The sequence below is a fragment of the Sardina pilchardus genome, chromosome 17, assembly GCF_963854185.1.
Source record: "Sardina pilchardus chromosome 17, fSarPil1.1, whole genome shotgun sequence".
Lineage (NCBI taxonomy): Eukaryota > Metazoa > Chordata > Actinopteri > Clupeiformes > Clupeidae > Sardina > Sardina pilchardus.
In genome coordinates, this window is record NC_085010.1 from 26,631,305 (window position 1) to 26,654,745 (window position 23,441).

At 42.3% G+C, this 23,441-nt stretch overlaps 1 protein-coding gene across 1 annotated transcript; it reads left to right on the forward strand.

Annotated features, from left to right (window-relative positions):
- The first annotated feature begins 5,764 nt into the window (after positions 1-5,764).
- LOC134062027 (fish-egg lectin-like) lies at positions 5,765-23,190 on the forward strand. The gene is made up of 6 exons (XM_062517899.1): positions 5,765-5,990; positions 6,378-6,595; positions 6,882-7,009; positions 21,897-22,063; positions 22,808-22,903; positions 23,132-23,190. The coding sequence occupies exons 1-6, from the start codon at positions 5,765-5,767 to the stop codon at positions 23,188-23,190; spliced, it is 894 nt and encodes a 297-aa protein (XP_062373883.1).
- Positions 23,191-23,441: the final 251 nt, after the last annotated feature.

Genomic DNA, 23,441 nt, shown 5'->3' on the forward strand with positions numbered 1-23,441 from the left:
CACACACACACACACACACACACACACACACACACACACACACACACACACACACACACACACACACACACACACACACACACACACACACACACACACACACAATCCCCCTCCACACACACATGCACACAAAAACATCAAGACCTAGGATTAGGTTTATACATCTTGAACATAAAAGGCTGACATGAGTCACTTTCCCTCTGTTCTTTTTGCCCCCGTTTTAAACATGTTTCTTTCTTACTTGCATTCTGAGTCTTTTTTCCACCAAAGTGAAGGCACTAAATCCTCCTTATGATCAATATTGCCGCATCATAAATGGGAGCCTAAGATGAATGGGGGACAGTAAAATGCCAGGAGCCATTGATAACAGGTTTACTCACGGAAATGAATTACAGGTGAGAATTACCGTACCATTCAGAAATGTACAATATTTATCTTCGTCTGAACAGCCGCTATGTGTTACGGTTTCGGATTTGAATGGTGAAATTTACCGACATCTCAAGCACACTGCTTTGCCTCACACCATGACTTTAATGATGCTTTTACTTATCTGAAGTACTCTACTTTCATGTATGTATTAGTTTCAGGAATTTATCTTTGCATCCAACGATCATCTGACAGAGCAGTATTACATTATATGAGAGTGCTTGGTGCTGTAGGGATTCAATCTGGATTGCATAATTCACATACAAGATAGTATGGATCTCAATGCCTTGGCTGGATATATTGATAACCCTGTAATATGAATGGATTTCCATAACAGCTGAAATGCATTACCATAAAAAACAAACTGAGGGAAAGAAGAATTGATCACTATGTCCAACACTAATATGTGGTTTAATGTTTTGCATTAGGCCCATGTGATTTAAAGCTTTGTCTGTCTTTCTCACTAGTGGGTCACTTTGACACTAAAAGAATGGTTCTGATGGCCCTGTATGATATCTGTACTGTTCCTAAACGTGGATAATGTCAGGCACCAGGGTTATCGTGCCTGTGCAAGTCAACAACCATTGATTAGAGTAGACTGAGTGTCTCCTGACTTTGTTATTGTTGTATGATTATCTATAATTTGCTGTTGTGTATTTAAACCCTGTATAATTCTATATCAAATCAGAGTCTTATATTCTGGAGTACACTGTGCTTCGTGTGTGCCTCTCTCTCCTGTAAATACAGGTGTATTAAACTCTGTATCTTGATTGTGCTTCTTTGTGACTGGATCTCATGTTTCACTTCGGTATACAATATTTTTACCAACAAAACCTAGGCTAGAGAAGATAAAGAGAACCACATACGACCAAGCAACGACCAATCACTTCTTTGAACCTTCGCACTTCCTTGCTTGCCTCTCTTCCAAGATCTTGTGTCAGTTTATGGCATCACATTCAACCATCCTAACAATGAACTATTTTCAACTCTTTTCATTAACAATCAAAACAATATCCATTATGTAAGGGATAACGGCCGACGAGGTGACCGGTTCGATGGAAATAATGGCTAGGTGGAGGTCTAGAACTCCGGCGACGTGCGAAGCACGGAGACGGAGTTACCTCCGCCGTGCCATTATTTCCATCGAACCGGTCGACCTCGAAGGCCGTTATCCCGCTTATCTCCCTTTTGTATTCATAACCTGTATATTTAGAACATAGTTTTATTCCACCGTTGCGTCCGTTAACATCGCTAAAACTGTCTTGACTGTGGGACTACTTTCTGCCACATATCAACTTTCTACTGGCAGGACAAAACTGCCGTTACTAGTTCTAAAATTGATGGTTGCTATGGCCAAAGGCCAGTCGTTAGTTCTAAATGGCTGGTTGCTACGGCCAAAAGCCAGTCGTTAGTTCTATCTCTCCCGTTGTCAAGCGGCCATATCCCAGGATTCTGATTAACTTTAACTTTGAAAGATCGCTACTTTTGTAGCCTAAATGGCATCAAACTAGCTGCAATCCACCTCCGTCATATGCTACAATGTTACTATGGTTCTGCACGTCTGTATTTCAGCTTGGATGCAACGTGACAGTTCATTTAAACTTCGCAACGAGTTTGGCGAATTAATATTCAAGTGTGATACGGGAACTACTTCAAAGGTAGCAGGTTATACGAAGTTAATGGCCACCCCATCAGCCAATCAGAGAAGAGAATTCCATTGTTGAGGGAGATAAGACCTCATAACTACAACCAATACTAAGATCAGTTTGCTATATTATGCGCTCTATGAATGCATGATTCCTTTTGGAGTTGGTTTAGCTGATTGTCCAGTTACTGTAAATTGCTTTGTCTTGTAAAGATTTAAAAAACAATATTTTTTATGAAAATGTAATGGTGTGAGATGATACAGAAACGGTGTTTGAATCAATAGTTGATAACAGCGAAACTGATGGGTAGTCTGTGGGTTAATTTGTAACTTTTGGATAGTGAGCTCTATTTTTGGATAGTGAGTTTTGATGCCAACTCACGTGCAGCAGCAAAGGAAACAGCAGTCAACACTACTTACGGTAAGAAAAAACTGATTGGTAATCTATTGGTTAATTTGTAACTTCTCTATTTTGACATCAACTTACAATAAGTCTTAACAGGGACGTAAACAAACAGCAGTAAGTATTCAAGGACATAATCACTATCAGTGTTTATGCTCGCTGTTAATCAATAACATACTGTAGGCTACTTCATGAATGAGGTGTTATGCAACAATATTTTATATTTCTTCTTTTCCTCAGCAGAGTAGTTGCGTCGGGGTGTGGTGCTGGTGATCAGCATCCAACAAGTACATGTAAGAAAGTTCATGGATGACCTCACCATCACGGCGAAAGCAGCACTTGAAGGCATAGATGGATCATGGAGGACTTTGTCGAGCTCACTGAGTGGGCAATGATGAAATTCAAACCCAAAAAGTCCAGAAGACTGACGAAGTGCATGGCGCATACCCGCATACAGAACTGGCTCCGCTTCAAGACCAAAGATACCATCATCTCAACGGTCCAAGAGGAACCGGTGAAGAGCTTGGGGAAGGGATACCGAGTTGGGGATGCTCCGGAATCCAAATCCGTTATTCGGTAGATCACAGATAATGAATCTACACTAATAATCACGCCATTATTGAATGCAGATCATTCAACCAAACCCATTGGCTACCACTATGCCTGTACACCAGTCACCTTTTATCCTTGTGCATTAACTAGTCCAAATATATAAAAAATGATGTTTTAGACAGGTGTGAGTAGCCAGTGTAGCCAATACACCAGAGGCATATCCCTTTGAAACATGAACCTTCTGGATCTGAAGAATACTGTGTTGCAGGCCTTAAGAAGGCTCTGGGATATTTCAATTATTGTACAGTATATCATTGATATCGGCCAACAAAACATTGTTTTGAAAATAATGATAGATAGATAGTTAGAGATAGATAGATCGATAGATAGATAGATAGATAGGCATCCAGTAGCTTACACAACCATACCACAACAAACATATCACACATACATAAGATTCACTCAGAGAAATGTATAAAGTTAAGGAGCATGACAAGTGATTACAACGGTCTGGACTGTGATGTGTTGACCATGATAAGGTGCTATGGTAGTGTGGTAAGGTCAAGGTGAACTTTATTATCCCACATGAGGAAATTCATGTGGTCATTTCGCGGCCTTCCTTGTCACAACATAATCACTGGCTTCAGCAAATGACTGGGAGATGAGGGCAGACCTACATGTAATGAAGCAGCTAACATTCTCAGAAGAGATAGCCCACACAAGCCTCAGACCAGACATTGTCCTCTGGAGGTCGGCTGCAGGGTTCTTTGCCGGGCAGTCACTCTGTAGAACCCTCGGACTGCTGGGGATTTAATTGAAGGTCTGGCCAGGAAGCAGCTAGTAGGCATCGTTGCCAAATAAACAGCATCCTGATGGGTCTGATCACCCCTTGGTCTCGACACGAATCTCTGATTGCCTCTCAGACATATCAACATGGATGAAGGCACACCACCTCCAGTTAAACCTCTCAAAAGCAGAATTGCTGGTCCTCCCAGCCAAACATACATCATGACATCAACATCAAAATAGACTCCTTGTCTGTTACATACATGGCTCCTTTTGGAATTGGTTTAGCTGTTGTCCAGCTAAATTGCTTCATAAAATGTTGTATCAAATGTATTCATCAAAATGCATTCTTCATGACTTTATGCATTTAAAGGGATATTCCGCCATTTTTGGAACTACGCTCATTTTCCACCTCCCCTCGAGCAAAACAATCGATATTTACCTTGTTCCCGTTCATCCAGCCATTCTGTGAGTCTGGCGATACAACTTTTAGCTTCAGCCTAGCATAGATCACTGAATCGGATTAGACCATTAGCTTCTCGCCTGCTAGCTTCATGTTTAAAAGTGACTAAGATTTCTGATAATTTTCCCATTTAAAACGTGTCTCCTCTCAAGTTAGAAAGTGCAATAAGACCAACTGAAAATGAAACCTGGCGTTTTTCTAGGCTGATTTGACATGGAACTACACTCTCATCTGGCGTAATAATCAAGGCAACTTGCAAACGTACCATAGGCGCAGTGATATCGTACGCAGCATCTGAAAATAGTCCCCATAGACATCAAGCAGTAGTAGTGCCAGTAGCTGCAAGTTGCCTTGATTATTACGCCAGATGAGAATGTAGTTCCATGTCAAATCAGCCTAGAAAAACGGCAGGGTTCATTTTCAGTTGGTCTTATTGCACTTTCTAACTTGAGAGGACACACGTTTTAAATGGGAAAATTACCAGAAATATTAGTCACTTTTAAACATGAAGCTAGCAGGCGAGAAGCTAATGGTCTAATCCGATTCAATGATCTATGCTAGGCTGAAGCTAAAAGTTGTATCGCCAGACTCACAGAATGGCTGGATGAACGGGAACAAGGTAAATATCGATTGTTTTGCTCGAGGGAAGGTGGAAAATGAGCGTATTTCCAAAAATGGCGGAATATCCCTTTAAGTGAAATTGTAATGCTGTGAGATGATAGACAACTTTTTTTACATCAATGATTTTAGTTCTCCATGTTGATGTGTATTTAGAAGGTCATTCACTGATGAGCTGATTTTGATAGGAGTTGATAAAAAACAAAACTGATAGGCTGTCTATAGTTAATTAGTAACTTTTGGGTATACTGAGTTTAATGGGTTTGATATGAACTCACGTGCAGCAACATAAGCAAACAGCAGTCAATGTCGCTAATTTAGTTTAGAGATGGGTTAATTTGTAACTTTTGACAATGGGCTTTACTGTTTTGATACAAGTCTCAAGTCTGCAACAGCGAAGTAAACAAACAGCAGTAATTCAAGGCTCTCCGTTAATCATTCACAGGGACTGACTTCATATGAATTATAAAGTATGTGGCCAAATTCCACTCCAAGAGATAGAGTATATAAAAGCAGTCACCACATTGACAGCGACAGTGTTTTGAAAATCAGAAGCCATCATTGCAGCCATGAGAACCACCATAGTATTCCTGCTTCTCTGCAGCTACCAGCTCTCCTCCCAGGGTAGGTATAACTCAACGGACCCAAACATGTGTGATGTGTGATTATTACAACATTGCAGATTGCAATAAAATGTTTTGATTGTGAGATGGTGTTATTCTTAAGGTCTTGATGTGTGCAGTATGGCAGTCACTAGTCACAAGAAATATAAAGGCCATATTTAAAGAAAGTACTGTGGTCTTGCCAGAACTACATGCCACTTTGAACGAACGTGAGTCTTGAGTGCAAAAGCTTTTGTTTTCCCACAGCAATGACGTGTAGAGTAGTTCCAGGTCGGCTGAAACAGATTGATGCCGGTGCTGGCCAGGTCGTTGGGGTATCGGACAACAATCTGATCTACAGTCTGCAGCACGATGAATGGAACAGGCTGCCAGGAGTCCTCAAACATGTCAGTGTAGGATCTGCTGGGATTTGGGGAGTCAACCCCGGTGATGAAATCTTCAAGCTGGTGTCTGGAAAATGGACCAAGGTTCCAGGTAGTCTTGCCATGATGATGTGATGATATGATATGACAGCACTGAGAGGACACTGCTTTTTGTTTTGAAAATGGGTAAAGATTTAATTGGTCTTTGTGTGCCTCTGAGTCGTTCCAATGAATTAGTTGCCTTGGCTGGGCACTACTGAAGTTCAGGCTGGATCACCCGATAATAAAACAAAATGTTCACAGCATGATATAGCCAACTATATAACCAACAAAGCAAACTGTTAGTATTTGTATGGATTTAGAATGTTTCAGCAGCTAGATTGCTAGTTGTTGACCAAACTCCTTACCCCCTCCTTTATCAGGTGATACTGTCAGCAGTTGCCAACCAAGCATAACAGTAAATAAATTTAGTAAAACGTGTGCTATGTCCTCTGACTAGGGTTCCTTAAACAGATCGATGCTGGAGGAGACCAGATCATTTCAGGTGTCAATAGTGCAGACCAAATTTTTTGCCTTGGGAAGGATGCAACAGTTGGATTCAAAGGAGCAGGCAGCCCCACACCTTGGCAGCACATTCCTGGAGGTCTAAAATACTACAGCTGTGGTCCAATTAGCTGCTGGGGTGTTAATGTACACAATAGTGTCTTCATAATGAAGGTGATTTTAGCACAATATCATACACAATCATGGTCATTCAATACCAAAAGGTGGAAGAAATCAGAGGCAAGCTTTTGGCATGGTTGAGTCGAAATATTTTGATAGCTACATATTTTGATAGATATTTTTATGTGATGCCAGTACAATAAAGCCTAAAAGTAAAATGTCTGACCATAGTCAGTAATTTAGTAGATGACGTCTTTTAAACAAAGGAGGCTTTTTTGGAAAAACAATTAAAATGTATAATCATTAGACTAACTCTGTGCTCCTTTGGGTTGTCCTATAGGGTGTAAGTTCTGCCCGTTGTGGAGGCACAATGAGTTGGACACATGTTCCAGGCTCCTTGTCCATGATAGAGGTGGGATCAGATGGAAGTGTTTATGGAGTCAACTCAGCAGGCTACATCTACCGGAGGTACTGTATGCAGCTTCCTTTGTTATATCATGCTATGGAGTTCAGATGCAAAAGCCTCTAAATCCACTTTTTGTCAAAAATGAGATAATGATGGTGAATGAATGCTCTTCACATACAGTATAGTGTAAGTTAATTTAATCATTTAGCTTCAAACCTCACTAAATAGGCCTACCATTCTCTTCCTGGTCTGAAATATTGATTTGTAGGCGAAACCCTAGAGGCTTTTGCATCTGAACCCTGTATAACGACTTTCAAGCTTTTGGGAATTATATGATATATTGTGTTGTGTTATACTTTCATTTATAATAAGAACACTCTTAAAGAACTGCATTATTATTGGTGGGACCTTTAAAACTAAAATATTTAAACTGATCAAATGATGAAACCCCTATTCATCCATCATTTCGTCTGCAGGGAGGGTGTGACAGCAGGCAACCCCGCAGGGGCAATGTGGACTCCAGTCGGGGATGGCAGATACAAACATGTGTCCTATGACTTGGGCCATCTCTGGGCCATCCGTCGTGATGGGACCATTTTGGATTGTTCGTAACTTGGTCAAAGGCATTTGTATTTGCACTTTTTCACCAATTTCATTGTATTGTAAGTATTGTAAGTAGATTGTATCATGGTTGCCTCAATATTGACTTTAAGGATATGTCTCTTTTTGGTCTTCTTTGTGATCATTTAATCAGCACCATTTTACCATTCAGACATGTAAATAGTATGCAGAATGCATAAATCTAGGTTTAGTAAATAGTGATATAAAATTATGACAAATAATTTCCTTTAAAAAGATTTGCTCAAAACAGCTTTGCTGTACAGAATGTCTGTATTTTGCATTGTATTGTATTGTCTCTGTATTACATTGGGTACTTATTTTATAATAAAACATCATAAAACGAGATAAAAGTTGAAGTTTAATTTTATGTACATTGTATTATTGTCACACATGACATGAAGTATGTTTTTATCTTACACTCTGTTACATTGTTTAGCTTAATTATTTGAATTGCGTGTGTTGTGATGTCAAGAGATGACCCTAAACATAAAACATGTCACAGAATGTAAGAGAGCAACACCTTATTTTAAAAAATTACAAATGCAACTCAGACCCACAACTTAATGGAGCTTCGTGGCCGGAACATTCAGATAGTCTTTTTTGCTGGGCAAAAATACCCAGAAGTATACCCACTAGTAAGTAGCAGCTATAATATATGCTGAAAGGTGTCTATGCTTCCTCTAAAATCTTCCATAGAGTCCAATGGATCATCTTTAAGAAATAAAATGGGAAAATGATGCCCCACAAATCCTTGCGATAGCAACAACAACTGATCAACATCACCAATGTCAATAATTGCATAGCAGGGACTGCAAGTGTAGTTGCATTCTCTTAGCACTGGTCATATTTTACAAAGTCTTTCCCAATTCTCCTCCATATATTTCCTTAACCTTATGACATTTTCTATTGTGGACAAGGCAAAGTGGTTAGTACAGGACACAGGACCAATGTTTTCACCTTTTTTTCACTCATACAGTAGTACTCGTGGTTTGGAACCCAATACTTTTACATTTGTCTCTCTATTATGCTTCAGTGAAGGACTCAAGCTCAAGACAGTCTGGCCGTCGAATATCACCTGAGTATGCAAGGTCAGCTCTGATGTCTCAAAATGGCACCTTAAAGGACATATGCATTCTCTGTCTCCCCCTGAACAACCTTGAGAATAATTGTTTTATAGAAATTCCTCTTTCACTCTTGCTTTTTCCATATCCTTTCCTGCAGTCGCAGTTGAGTGAAAACCCTTTATTTATGCAGGCATTTGTCTGTAAAAATCTCTCAAAATCCCATTTAGTACATTGTGTGCCGACAGCTTTACAGACATTATGCACAAGCCAAGAATACTGTACATTCCATCGAGGTGAAAATCCTGGAGGTGATAAGATGTTCAAAAAGTCATGTTTGGGGGAGCGGCTGTAAATGGTCACACAAACCACAGTGACCCTGTTGATCACAAGATGGAGATATGCTTGTAAAGCTACTTGGACATGCAGAGATGTAGATGTTTGAAACTGAGCGGGGGTGGCATCCATAGTGCAGGGGGGGGGGGCAGTACACAAGTACATAATACCATAGTAATAAAGGTGCTATTCACGGTATGATATGAATAATGTAGAGCAGGGGTAGGCAACCTATGGCACGGGTGCCACTGCTGGCACGCCGAGGCATAATCACTGGCAAATCTCAGACTGACGAAGTGACAAACTACAAACCCCAGATAAAAAAAGCTCAGCCAAGAAAAGCAAGGACAGGGATCACACTGACTGGTAGGCAAGATATACCTTTTAATTGAGACATATAGCCTATGATCCATTTTAGCCTCAGCCCACACTGTTCAGTTAAATAGGCCTGCTGTTGCCTATAAAATGTTGTGGCCGTTTCGTTTGTTATGCAAGGCTATAATAATAATAATAATAATAATAGCACATTTTCAATGTAAAATAAAATTCCAAATTTGTAGAAGTATATTCCCGTTGTTTGTGTGTTTTTTAACCATTATTGTTGATAGTGGCACACTCATTGACTAGAAATTTTGAAATTGGCACTGGAGGTCTCAAAGGTTGCCGACCCCTGATGTAGAGTATAATGTACAGTAGAACTTACAGTAAGTAGCCTCTCACATCTTGCGTGTTGTTAACTCAAGTCCTGCTGATGCCACGGCAAAGCTGAGGATAGACAGCAGCAAGTGCCCGACGCCGAGAGAGGGAAAGAAGAGTTGAACACCGGTCCATCTTCCCCACATACTCACCACCACCCAGCTGCTCTACCTTCCCTTCCCCTGCAGCTGTTCCCAGCCCCGGGCATGAGAGCTCTCTTGGAGGAGCATGTGGTGGGAAGCTGCAGCATCTATACTGTACAACAAGGGTTCATATTGTGTATTATGGTGTGTGTTGGGGGAGAGGGGGAGTGAGGGAACCTGTTGTGCGGCTATGTTGTGTATGGTTGTTTGTTTGTTTTTGTTTTGTTGTTGTTGTATGATAATGTAGTGTGTAAGGATGTACTTGCTACAGTGTATTATGGTATTGGTTTAAATACCTAGTGTAACTGTTATTTTGCAGTATGTTTTGAAATAAAAAATGCAAATTACAAAAAAAAAAAAAAAACATGGGTTCATATTCACACAGGGTTGGGACATGGGCTTTGAATCTGACCCGTGGACATTTTTCCAGTCCCACCCCATCTCTCTCTCTACTCTATTCGCCGATAAAAGGTAGAAAGCCTTAAAAAAAGTCCTAGCCTATTTTTATTATTATTATTATTATTATTTTATTTTTTTAAAGAACAAATCTCTTGTTTACCCCCGTAGCTCTCTGTTTGATTAATCACAGGCAGCCTGGGAATGCCGGACAGAGCGTGAGGTGAGGCCGAAGGGGGACACCAGCTCACTCACCTGGCCACTGCTCTACCTCGATGAGCTTAATCACTGGAGGTGTACAGAGAGATAGTGTGCACAGGAGCACGCCTTCCACTATTTCAGGATGATCGCAGTTCTTTTTGGTATTTTAAGGTTAGTGGGGTTCAGATCAGTTGGGTTTTTTCACTGAGGAAGACATTTCAATTGTCAATCAAATAACTGTTGTTGGTCAACCAGGTAAAGAACATTTTGAAACCCCACTTTCAAAGGGGTGATCTATTATACAATGGTAGATATAATCTAATCTAAAGTATAACCTATTATAGGACGAATGTAGTCAGTGTGGGGGGTGAGAGTGGGGATTGTGCATGTATGTACAGTATGTGTGTATATATTTGTCAGTTGGCACCCCAGTTCCAAAATAAAGGGAGGTCATTACAGTATGTGTGTGTATGTGTGTGTCTACACACATTTGTCACTTCAATACATGTTCAGATTCTGAGCATCCAGTCTCATTTTGTTGCTTGTGCATGGTATTGTTGGAGCGGCTACACTATGCGCACCGCTAACAGAGATGGATGAAGAGTGCTGAGTCGTGTGCCTGGGGATTCACTTCCTGTCCGGGTCGAAACGATGACCAGGCAACTGCATCAGCTCACCGCTTCCGGCCGCAGGGGACCATGACAGAGGAGACCGTCTTCACTCCAGGGAGTCAGTGACCTTTTCCCGAGGCTTCCCTGCAAGACACTGGACTCTTCCGGAATCCATGGACGGAGGCCTCGTGTTATGTCCATGAGTCCATCTTTGTGTTCAGGGAAAGCTGTGAGGTCTGAGCTTGAGGCTGTTCTTCATGGTGTGAGTGTGTTTTTCAATCCTATTCCGTTTGAAAGGATCAGTACTGTGTGTGTGTGTGTGTGTGTGTGTGTGTGTGTGTGTGTGTGTGGGTGGGTGGGTGGGTGGGTGTGTGTGTGTGTGTGTGTGTGTGCACGTGCGTGGGTGGGTGTGGGTGCACAGCGTTTGTGTGTTTGTATGTATTTCTGTGAGCACACAAGCTTTTCTGTGTGTCTCTATGTATTTGTTTGGTTAAGTAGTGTCTACAACAGCTTTTTTTTTTAGTACAACAGATCAACAGTATTTTTTTCTCCCCACATGTCGGTGGACAAACAGACCTCTGAAATGTAGTAAAACAATGCATGTGCAAAACAGATCACAGACTCTCCCAGAATGTTGACACTGCAATTATTAGATACGGTCCATTGGATAAGCAATAAAATGACGCAGCTCATTCCCGCTCCAACATCTGAATCCAAATGGGATGAAAAGCAGGCATGAAGAGTAAGAGTGCCTCCTAGTGATACAAAAATGCATTACATCCCATAACACTGCAGTCAGTGCTGAGGTATGTTATGAGGGCTAAAGGAGAGAAAGCAGCACTTCAAATCAGCAATGCTGGTGAAATCAGGTGGTCAGGATTCAGAGGGTTAGCTTCAGCCAGTTAGCATGGCATTTGGCCACCGACATTTTTTTTAAAAATGGCGTTACATGGTTGCAACCACGTCCGGTGTTATGTGGTAACTGGCTTCCTATGTCAACTTGCTTCCTTGATGACGTTCCACGATTGATGACGTTTCTTCGACAGATGTGGCACCTTGATTTGTCAACTTTCTGATATAAACGGGAGACGAACAAATACAAATATGCATGACATCTTTAAATGTCAAAATTGGTTGTAGTAGGCTACGTGCACTGGATCATGTTTATGCCATCGAAATTAATACCTAAATAAAGTAATCATAACTCCACGTGGGATTCGAACCAGCAATAAACTAGGCTGCAAGATTGACTGCTCTTTACTCATCTTTTCACGCCACAAACTATTTATTGCCAACTGTGACGTGTATGAGTACTTGACTTATATATGTATATCATGATAGTAGCAAGTTAACGCGGCTGATCATGTTATCTTGCTACCGAGTTATCTTGCTACCGTTGCCCAAGCCATTTACCCAAGCCATTTATCCTTTTAAGTTGAGAAATGAAGTAGGCTATTGTAAAACATCTACCAAATCCATGTTTACATGTCAGCAACATTATCGTTAATACCCTATAAGCCTACGTGTTTATTGAGTTTTGACTATCCTTGTGCGTAAATGTTGCGTAAAATATGGAGACGTTAGACTTCTCCTGCCCATTGCATTTCAATGTCCATGTTTCATGAACTGCATTCTTAAAAGGATAGTATAGGCTGGACAAAAGGATACAAAATTACACAACATATTTTTATTTCAGCCTATTTATTTGCTGGCGTTCATGTGTCTCTGCTACAGACAGGTAGAGGTGGCCATAGCCTAGAAGTTAGTGAAACGTTTGTAAAACTTAACCATGATAACCAACTTACGAAATGGCTTGGGCAAAGGTAGCAAAATAACTCAGTAGCCAGATTACATGATCAGCCGTGTTAACTTGCTACAATCATGATATACATGGTATAAGTCAAGTACCCTACACGTCACAACTGGTCATTAGAAGTTTGTGGCGTGAATAGATGAGTAACGAGCAGTCAATCTTGCAGCCTAGTTTATTGCTGGTTCGAATCCCACGTGGAGTTATAATTACTTTATTTAGGTATTAATTTTTCGATGGCAGGGTTTCCCGCAGCGCTTTCCTGCTAAGGCGGCCGCCTTAACAACACAGGGCTGCCGCCTTAACTAGCGTCTTCAATAAATAAATAAATTATGTATAGTGATATTCGCCGTATTAGGCCTACTCTGTCATGTTTTCTCCCCGTCATTCCAAACCGTAGCCGCTAAGTCTCCCTTCTCTGTAGAACGCATAAAAAAAAGAAACTTTTCCAAATCGAGTTGGCCTATGCGCACTGAGGCGACGCGCTCATTCAGCATGAGTATTATATCACTGCCACGCATATCTCAGAGTGACTGCGAACACAAATAGCCTAAACCTAGCTAGATTTGACGACTCTCACAGGAATGGTTCTCCGTTGAATCTACCAAATGAGCGGCATAACACTTTTGAGCGCTTTATCTTTTTTTTTTTTTAATCACTCGTCTACTTTGAATGCATAGCCCACTGCATCTTGTTATTTGTTGTGACAAACACTTGTGCCATCTAGCCTAGGGGAGAGCAGGGTCAATTGAAACACTTTTCAGTTTAACGTCTTTTTCAAGACAGGTGAAAGGGATACAAATAATGTTGTCATATGATCAACAACTCGCATGTGTCCTCTCTTAGTTACCAGTATAATTTCATATACACCTTGAGTGATCGCGTTGTTTTTTAACTTTGAACGTAAGTTGTCATTTGTTTCAATTGACCCACCCTGTCGGGTCAATTGAAACACATGTGCGGGACGAATGAAACAGCATATTGTAAACAGAAACCATTCACTTTACTCTAGTTTTTATGAAACATACCTAACAACATACTTCTGTACTTGTCATGGCTAAAATTTCACCTGATTCTTCAAAATATAAGTAGGTCAAAAAATGTATTTTTCCATGTGCGTCAATGTCGAGATATGCGTTTCGATTAAACTCACATTTCTTCATTTTATACCATGCTGATGACTACATTTCCATCTAATTTACTTATTAGTGTGCTTGCAAAAGCACACTATTGTTATCCGTGCGTTTCATATACTTATTTATCTCAAGTCCAACTTTTGTCTCCCTATCTTGTCCTAGGGATTTAGAGCTAGAGACGCCGTTCCACTTCTCACGCGTGGGTCCTGATGCGAGGATGGTGGCTTGTATACAGCTTTTTGATACGGCATGTCGTTCTCCCGTTATTCCAGTTTTTCCGGTCGATTTTTTCCCATAGGAATGAATGGAAAAGCGATTTTTGAGCGCTGATGCCCACACATTTTTCCACCTGTAGCCCAAACCGTAAGACATAAAATCATGAAATTTGGTATGCTGATAGAGGAGACTACCCTGATTGACACCACCAGGTTTCATGCTCGCCACTCTCACGCTCTAGCGCCACCAACTGGTCAAAGATTGAAAACACGTTCATGCCCGTAACTTTTGATCCGTATGGCCGATTTTTATAAAACTTATACCATTGGAATCCTCTGACTTAGCTGATTCCAACGCACTATGTGACGTCATTTTCCGCCATGATGGATTTTCCACCATTTTGAATTTTGTCCAAAGTCAAAGTAAAGCAACTCTGGCCGCATAGTTCCTCCGATCGTCATGAAACTTGGCACGCATGATCTACAGACCAAGGCGGATCAACCGCCTTGATTTCGCCTTCATACGTCCAAGCGTTCGCCTGTGACAACCAATTAAATTCAGCGAGCGAAGCCGCCAAACAGGAAGTGTGCCTATCTTGGAAATACTGTGACGTATGAAAGCCATATTTGGTGGGATGACTTGAGACCCCATCCAAAGCACCCTCAATAAATTTGGTGTTATTCGGTCTGTCGATGGCTCTATAATTAGCAAAAACGTGTGTGTTGGCGAATGTATACTATTAAGCAAAATAGCTCATCTTAAATTGCTTAGGTCATGCAGAAATGACATTTCAGAGTGATTTAAGATACAATGTTGATATTTAAAAAAAAAAAATCAAATCGAGGCCATTCTTGTAAAACATATTGGTGTAATTCTCACAGCACTATGGAGTCATTCCATGTATTTTCATACCTTCATTATGGAATGATAGTACACCTCCACTGTTCAATTTGTCATTGGATGACATGGATTGTCCGCAACGGTACAATGTGGGTGTGATTCTGGGAAAATCCGCATCGGGGTGTCTCATCCTGAGACTGGTAGATCTAAGCAATGCCATGGCCCCGAGGGGCAAGTACGGACTTACGCGCTGTTAGACATAACGTGTGTTCATTTGGTATATATACTCGACAATCACACGATGTTTCATACTGACGGTGTGTTTTGGATGATTTGTATTGACCTGAGCATTCTGGGTAAACTTCACTCCCAAATTCGGCGAAATACCGGAAGTAGAGCGGTCGCCCTGTCTGAGGATTTTAAGTTTCGTTTTCTGTTGTGATGATGAGCAGACGGCTGTGCACAAAAAACATAGATAATTAATTTACCCTTAGACAATTCCTGCAGTTATCCTGAGTAATCCAGCCCTTTACATTCAGAGATGCGATCATTGACAAAAAGTAAGTTTGATACATACATCGTTAATTCACACTGGTATGCAAGAGGTTTGCTAATACACTTAAACTTGCTCTTGACATGATTTCCATGAAGTAATATACTGTAAGTGTTCTCTGAAATTATAATACTTCATGTGTTTAGCTTAAGAATCTACTGTTTAGCGTTTCTACTGTAAGGACGTAGACTAGTCTTGCATCTCTGTACTCTTCTTCTGTTGAGGTGTTGTTGCATAGTGACGCCCTCTCGTGCAGCCTCATGCTAGTTCATTAGCGACGTTATCTAGTAGTACACCACAGTGTTGGTGAAGTTCATGACGTTAGTTTTGAGTGAGTTTACTGCCAATTACCTTAAGTTGAAGTTGTGTGCGTGTATGACAACAAAAGTAAGTGACCGTAACCTTCGGTCATGTGTATTGGGAGTGGGATGTATCTTTCACGTTGATATGCAAGGACTTAGCATGCTAAACGGAGCATTAGCATTAAGGGTTTGAAATGAAGGAAGCCTGTGTTACTTGTGTGAGAAGTTGAGCTTATAGAATGAGAGATAGCGATACAGTTTATTTAGTGACCATATTAATGACAGTTTATTTGGTTCTTTACAGACCACTATACATTATAAGTTTATTCATGCTGTTGTATGGTGGAAGAAAACTCAATAAAGAAACTAAGGAGAAACTACTGCTTCACAACCAGTATTCTAACCAAAGATTCTAGCGCTATGATCTTTGGTTCTAACTGACGCCACCCAAGCAACACAATCAATCAATCCATACAGTCCTTTAGCCCCATAGACAGTAAAAGATAGCCCTCATTAACAATCTCCGACTGGAGGAAGTTTGTACCTGTGCTGTGCGAGTTAACGCTATTACACAGTACCGTTTACGCCGCTAGATGGCGTTATTGACCACATAATAACTGTAGTCACGAACAAAAAGGTTTCTTTTCTTTCTTGAAGGGGTTAGCGTTGCCGTTGCTGTATGTGTGTCCTGGCTTACAATTCCGTTTAATGAGCTTAGTATTCAATGCATATCTGTATGCTGCAGATATATTATCTATATAAATAGCCATCTACCTATATTTCTCTGTATGTATGGAATCCTGAATGTCTCTGCTGGAACAATACAAAGTTAAACCCCATCTCTTCTCCGTCCTATATTCTAACCGATATACCATCCAGTATAGTGCCACTACCCTACCTGAATCAGTGCAAACCTATAACCTTCCCAATAATAATAGTAATAATAATTAGGTAAAAATAATAGTTTCTGCTTTAGGGAGAAATCTCAGAATTCCCCTCCAGCTAAGGAAAGTGGGAGCTATGTTTTTAGACTCAGTAGGCAAGCTTATGTGTGGAGACTTAAACTGTGAAGTTTGGCCCACTTATTGTATAGCAGTTAACAATTCTAGGTTCAATGAATTACATCCAACACAAAGTGTTATAGAAAGTATTACTGTGTGTTTCATTTAACTATTGTTCATAGTAAACATTTAATTAATTTAGGCTATGGGTGGTATAGGTGAATTATTACCACACAGTTACTATCTAAAACTACGTAATCCTTAATTGAGATTTCATTGAAAGTCAAGTCAAGTCAAGTCACATTTATTCATAAAGCGCATTTTTGTATACACAAAGTGCACACCCAAAGCGCTGGATAAAGTGATAGGTTGAACTTTTAACAAGGGGTTTTAAAAACTGTTTTTGTACTTTCATTTTATTATGTCATAGCCTACTGAACTGAATTCTAAGAGTTAAAAACAAAGGATAAAATAAATGTTTTGTGATGCTTGCATTGCATAGTATTTCATTTAGGATAAGCTATATCAAAGCAGTTAGAAGTAACAGTAGTCACTTGACATTTCTGAGGATTTGCATATTTCCACCAGGGCAGTGGTAAAGACATTCTTCAGTGGAGGCACCACACAGTTAATCACGCTATCAACATCTTCTTACCTTTTCTTCTGTTATTACTATTCTTTAACTTTATGGTAGACAGTGAGTCCAGCAAATTGAGAACCTAGGATCCTGTTTATGTTTATGAATGTGACTATGTGTATAGTAGCCTATATGTTGAGACATAAGGGTGGAAAAATAGGTTACATTTATATAATGCAAATGATTAAGTTAACAATGTCATTGAATATGTTGTACAAACAAGAAGAGCGAAATGGTAAACTTTTAAGAAATCATCATCCACATCATAGTTTGACGCTGTGTGGGGTTATGGACTTGACAGTTTTGCATGGAATTGCTCATACAGTATATACATATATATATATGTATATGTGTGTGTGTGTGTGTGTGTGTGTGTGTGTGTGTGTCTGTGTGTGTGTGTGTGTGTGTGTGTGTGCTTTGTTGCCGGTGTACAGTATTTCTGAATCTGAATATGGACAGGAAATGGCATAGCTTTTATCACATGCAACCAATCCAAAATCGATTTCATATTAGGGATGTTAACCGGTGACTGTTTGACCGATGGTTGACCGTATCCACGTTAACCGACCAAAGTTGTCGCTAGTCGGTTAACAAAAAAAAAAGAGAGGCATCTTTAAATTAGCCTAAAGACAGTGGACTAAACGTTACTACAGCTAGCCATCTCATTCCAAGAAGATCTTTTTTTCGTGAAGTTAACAAATTATCCCTCACACTCAATTTTTCATAACTCGCCTGCTTGTAGGCTAGGCTACGTAATAAACCAATAAAAACATTTGGCACGAGGTCACAGCGGTGGCCGGTGCGTCTTTTGCAATCTGGAAGTGCGCTGTTTTATCCATTGGTTTTATCGTGTTGCAGTCTAGGCAACTTTCCGCATAAGATGGGCTTAGATTTGGAAAGACATTACATCTACATTTCAGGAAGGGTCATCAATGGTAACAGATAAGGTAATTGTCACGAATCGTCCAGGACCTTCCAGATCCTGAGCCAGGTTTTTTCCTGTGGCTGGCTGTTCTGAGGGCACTCCATTCCCAGGCAGTTTACTCCAGTCCATGTTTTGCTGCTGCCCTACCTCTCCTGTCTCCCTGCTCTGCTGATCAGCACACCTGTGTCTGATTACTCAATCAGGCATAGTATTTAGGCCGGGCTCTTGGAATCATTCAGTGCGGAGCTATCTTGTATCTTGCCATGTTGCCACTGCTGCCGCTGCCGCTGCTGCTGCTGCTGCTGCTACAACAACACTTTCCCTTTGGATTGACCTTTTTGGATTTACCGTCTTTTTCTGGATTTTTTTGGATTGAACTTTATTACTGGACTTTGGACTGTTTTCTGTCCTGGATTTTTGGATTACTGTGTCTGGATTGTTAGCTCTCGACCTTGTCTGTTGCCTGCTCTCATTGACTTTCATTGTCTTACTCTGCATTGGCCTGCTGTCTCATTAGAAGGAGTTTTTGTCCTCTGAACATTAAATTACTGTTTAACCATTTCCATTTTTGCTTGTGTCCTACTTCGGGGTCCAACCAGTTCATCTGGCCTATTGGCCGTAACAGAATAGCTCCGCCACCATGGACCCATCGGACCAATCAGACATGGATTTTGTCAAGACTGCTATTGAGAAGCAAGGCTCTTTCTTGAGTTACCACCAACAGGAGCTGACTCAGATCCGCCAAGGCCTCTCCACGTTTGAGCAGACCTTGCATGATCTTTCTGCCCAGATCCAGTCTCTCCAGCTACCCACTCCAGCGGCTCCAGCTAATCCTGCACCTCTCCAGGTAGATCCACCTGTGCATCCTTCACGTGAGCCTCGCCTTCCCCCTTCTCAACCATATGCTGGTGAACCTGGTACGTGCCGCTCTTTTTTGTCTCAGTGTACTTTGTCTATGGAGTTACAAGCCTCTGCATATCCCACGGATCGCTCTCGTGTAGCCTATGTCATCTCACTCCTGACAGGGAGGGCACGGGAGTGGGGGACTGCTGTATGGGATGCTGGCGCACCTTTTTGCTCTAATTTTAAGGATTTTTCTGATGAGATGCTCAAAGTGTTTGACCGATCTCTGAAGGGTAGGGAGGCGGCTCGAGAGTTAATGTGCCTTAAACAAGGAGACCGATCAGTTTATGATTTCGCCATAGAATTTCGCACTCTGGCTGCTTCTGTGGATTGGAACCCAAGCGCCTTGTTTGATGCATTTTTTCATGGTCTCAACAATTCTGTGGCTGATGAGATTTCTGCTCTTGAATTGCCCAACAGTTTGGATGGATTAATTGACTTAGCTGGCCGTGTGGATTCTCGTCTTCGACGCAGAGAGCAGAGAAGATACAGGCCTCAATTCTGGGTCACGCCCCCACCAGCAGATCCAACTGTAGGGCAGAGAAGGTACAGACCTCAACCCTGGGCCACGCCCCCACCAGCTGATGCTACTGTCTCTGAGGTTGAGCCCATGCAGATTGGGAGAACCCACATATCTGCAGAGGAGAGAAAGCGCCGCATTGAGACCAATTCTTGCTTTTATTGCGGCAAGACTGGACATTTTGTCTCTCACTGCCCTTTAAAAGGAACAGCCCACCAGTAGTTGTGGGGCTGCAGGTGGGCATGCTTGGACAATCTTCCCCCTCAGAGAGAGATATCTTTTCAGTAGGGTTGCTTGTTCATAATCACCTTCACTCTGTTCAAGCACTCATTGATTCTGGGGCAGATCAGAACTTTATTTGTACGGCGATGGCTGAGAATATGGGAATTAAGTTACGCAGACTAGATTCTCCTCTAGCAGCAAGAGCATTGAATGGGGCCAGACTCCCCCCAGTCACTCATGTCACTGAACCTGTTATTTTAAAGGTTTCAGGGAATCACGTAGAGTCCATTACTTTTTTTTCTATGGACAATTCCCATGTTTCATTGGTGCTAGGCCTTCCATGGCTACGTCTTCACAACCCACATGTCTGTTGGAGGGAGGGCTCTATCCTCTCCTGGAGCACTCATTGTCTTGCCACCTGTCTATCCTCTGCACAGCTTCCTGAGGCTGCTCCAAGGGCTGAGATAGATGTGGACATGGACCTTTCCTCTGTCCCCCCTGAGTATCATGATCTTCGTCAAGTCTTTAGCAAATCTAGAGCTACGTCTCTTCCTCCACACCGGCCTTATGACTGTGCCATTGACTTACTGCCCGGTACTACCCCTCCTAAGGGACGCATTTACTCCCTCTCTCCTCCTGAGCGTGAGGCTATGAACAAGTACATTACTGAGTCCTTGGCTGCAGGCATCATCCGTCCCTCATCTTCCCCAGCTGGCGCTGGGTTTTTTTTTGTCGCTAAGAAAGATAAGAGCCTCCGACCCTGCATTGACTATAGAGGTTTGAACGAGATCACAGTCAAGAATCGATACCCTTTGCCTTTGATGTCCACAGCCTTTGAACTCCTGCAAGATGCAAAGGTGTTTTCCAAGCTGGATCTCCGCAATGCCTATCATTTGGTCAGGATCAGACAAGGAGATGAATGGAAGACTGCGTTCAACACACCCAGTGGTCACTATGAATACCTTGTTCTCCCATTTGGGTTGACCAACGCCCCTGCTGTTTTTCAAACCTTAGTCAATGATGTTTTGAGAGATCTTATCAATAAGTTTGTTTTTGTATTTCTTGATGATATTTTCATTTTTTCACCCTGTGCAGAGTCACACCGTTCCCATGTCAGAGAGGTCTTGCAGCGTCTCCTCCAGAATCAGTTGTTTGTCAAGGCTGAGAAGTGTGACTTCCATACAGAAGAGACGTCATTTTTGGGGTTTGTCATCTCTCCTGGGGTGGTCAAGATGGATCCAGGAAAGGTAAAGGCAGTCTCTGACTGGTCTACTCCTTCTTCTCGCCGGGAGTTACAGCGCTTCCTTGGCTTTTCCAATTTTTATAGGAAGTTTATCCAGAACTATAGTTCTGTTGTGGCTCCACTCACGACACTCACATCCACCAAGCGTCCATTTGTCTGGAACAAGGAGGCTGAAAGTGCGTTTGCTGTTTTGAAGGCCAGGTTTTCCACTGCTCCAGTTCTGATAATTCCTGATCCCTCTGCTCAGTTTGTCCTGGAGGTGGATGCCTCTGATTCAGGGGTGGGGGCCGTGCTGTCACAGAGATTGCCCAGTGATAACAGAATGCATCCTTGTGCTTATTTTTCTCGCAAATTAACACCTGCTGAGCAAAATTATGGCATTGGCGATCGAGAGCTACTGGCGGTCAAACTCGCTTTTGACGAGTGGAGGCACTGGTTAGAGGGTACAGAGAAGCCATTTATTGTGTGGACAGATCATAAGAATCTGGAGTATTTAAGGTCTGCGAAGAGACTTAACTCACGTCAGGCCAGATGGTCCCTATTTTTCTCCCGCTTCAACTTTGTTCTTTCCTACAGACCAGGCTCCAAGAATGTTAAGCCAGACGCCCTGTCCCGACAGTTCGCTTCTGATTCTCCACTGGACCAGGATGAGCCTATTCTTCCTCCTCACTGCCTTGTTGCGGCGGCTCAGCTGGATATAGAGACCATAGTCCAACAGTCTCTCGCTCAGGATCCAGGACCAGGTAACGGCCCTCCTAACCGTCTGTTTGTGCCTCTTTGTGTCCGATCACAGGTGCTGGAATGGGGACACAGTTCCTTGTTAGCTTGTCATCCTGGGACCACTCGGAACTCTCTCAATGCTCAAGCAGCACTTCTGGTGGCCATCCATGCAAAGGGATGTCAGAGCGTTCGTGGCAGCCTGCAACACCTGTTCTAGATGCAAGACCAGCACTAGGCCCCCTGCTGGTTTACTGAGACCGCTGCCTGTACCTCACCGACCATGGTCCCATGTTGCAATTGACTTCGTTACAGGACTTCCTGTCTCTGGGGGTAATTCATGTATTCTCACCATTGTTGACCGGTTCTCTAAGACTACCCATTTTGTCCCTCTTCCCAAGCTCCCGTCTGCTAAGGAGACAGCAATGTTAATGGTGCAACATGTTTTCAGGATTCATGGATTACCTGTCGATATTGTGTCAGATAGGGGTCCTCAGTTTTCAGCAAATTTTTGGAGGGATTTCTGTAAACTTATTGGGGCTAGACCCAGTTTGTCTTCGGGTTATCACCCGCAAACCAACGGGCAGACTGAGCGTGCAAACCAGGAGCTGGAGGTGGCCTTGCGGTGCATGGTGTCTGAGAATACGTCATCTTGGAGCCAGATGTTACCCTGGATTGAGTATGCTCACAACAGCCTGCCTTCGTCCTCTACTGGTTTGTCGCCTTTCCAGTGTTGCCTAGGATATCAGCCACCCCTGTTTCCCTCTCAGGAGAAGGAGGCATCTGTTCCATCTGCTCAGGCCTTCATTCGCCGCTGTCGCAGGATATGGGCACGGGCCAGGCATCACTTACTGAGGGCATCGCAGGTGATGAAGAGAAAAGCGGACAGGCACCGGACTCCTGCTCCTGTCTATCAGCCGGGTCAGAGAGTAATGCTTAGTACAGCAAACCTACCCCTTCAAGTTACGTCACGTAAGCTGGCTCCCAGGTTTGTGGGCCCTTTCACTATTTCTAAGATCATAAATCCTAACACTGTTCGTTTATGTCTGCCCCGGTCTATGAGACGTGTTCACCCATCTTTCCATGTGTCACAGTTACGACCTCTTGTCTCGAGTCCTCTTTCTCCTCCCACCAAGGCTCCACCAGCACCTAAGATCATCGATGGTGGTGAGACCTTTACAGTCAAGGAGCTGCTGAGGGTCCGTCGACGGGGTCGTGGTCTACAGTACCTAGTAGACTGGAAAGGGTACGGTCCAGAGGAGAGAAGCTGGGTTCCATCTCGCTTCATCTTGGATCCAACCATGATCAAAGATTTTCACCATCGAAACCCAGAGGCCCTGTCTAGAACGCCCGGAGGCGTCCATAGGAGGGGGGGTACTGTCACGAATCGTCCAGGACCTTCCA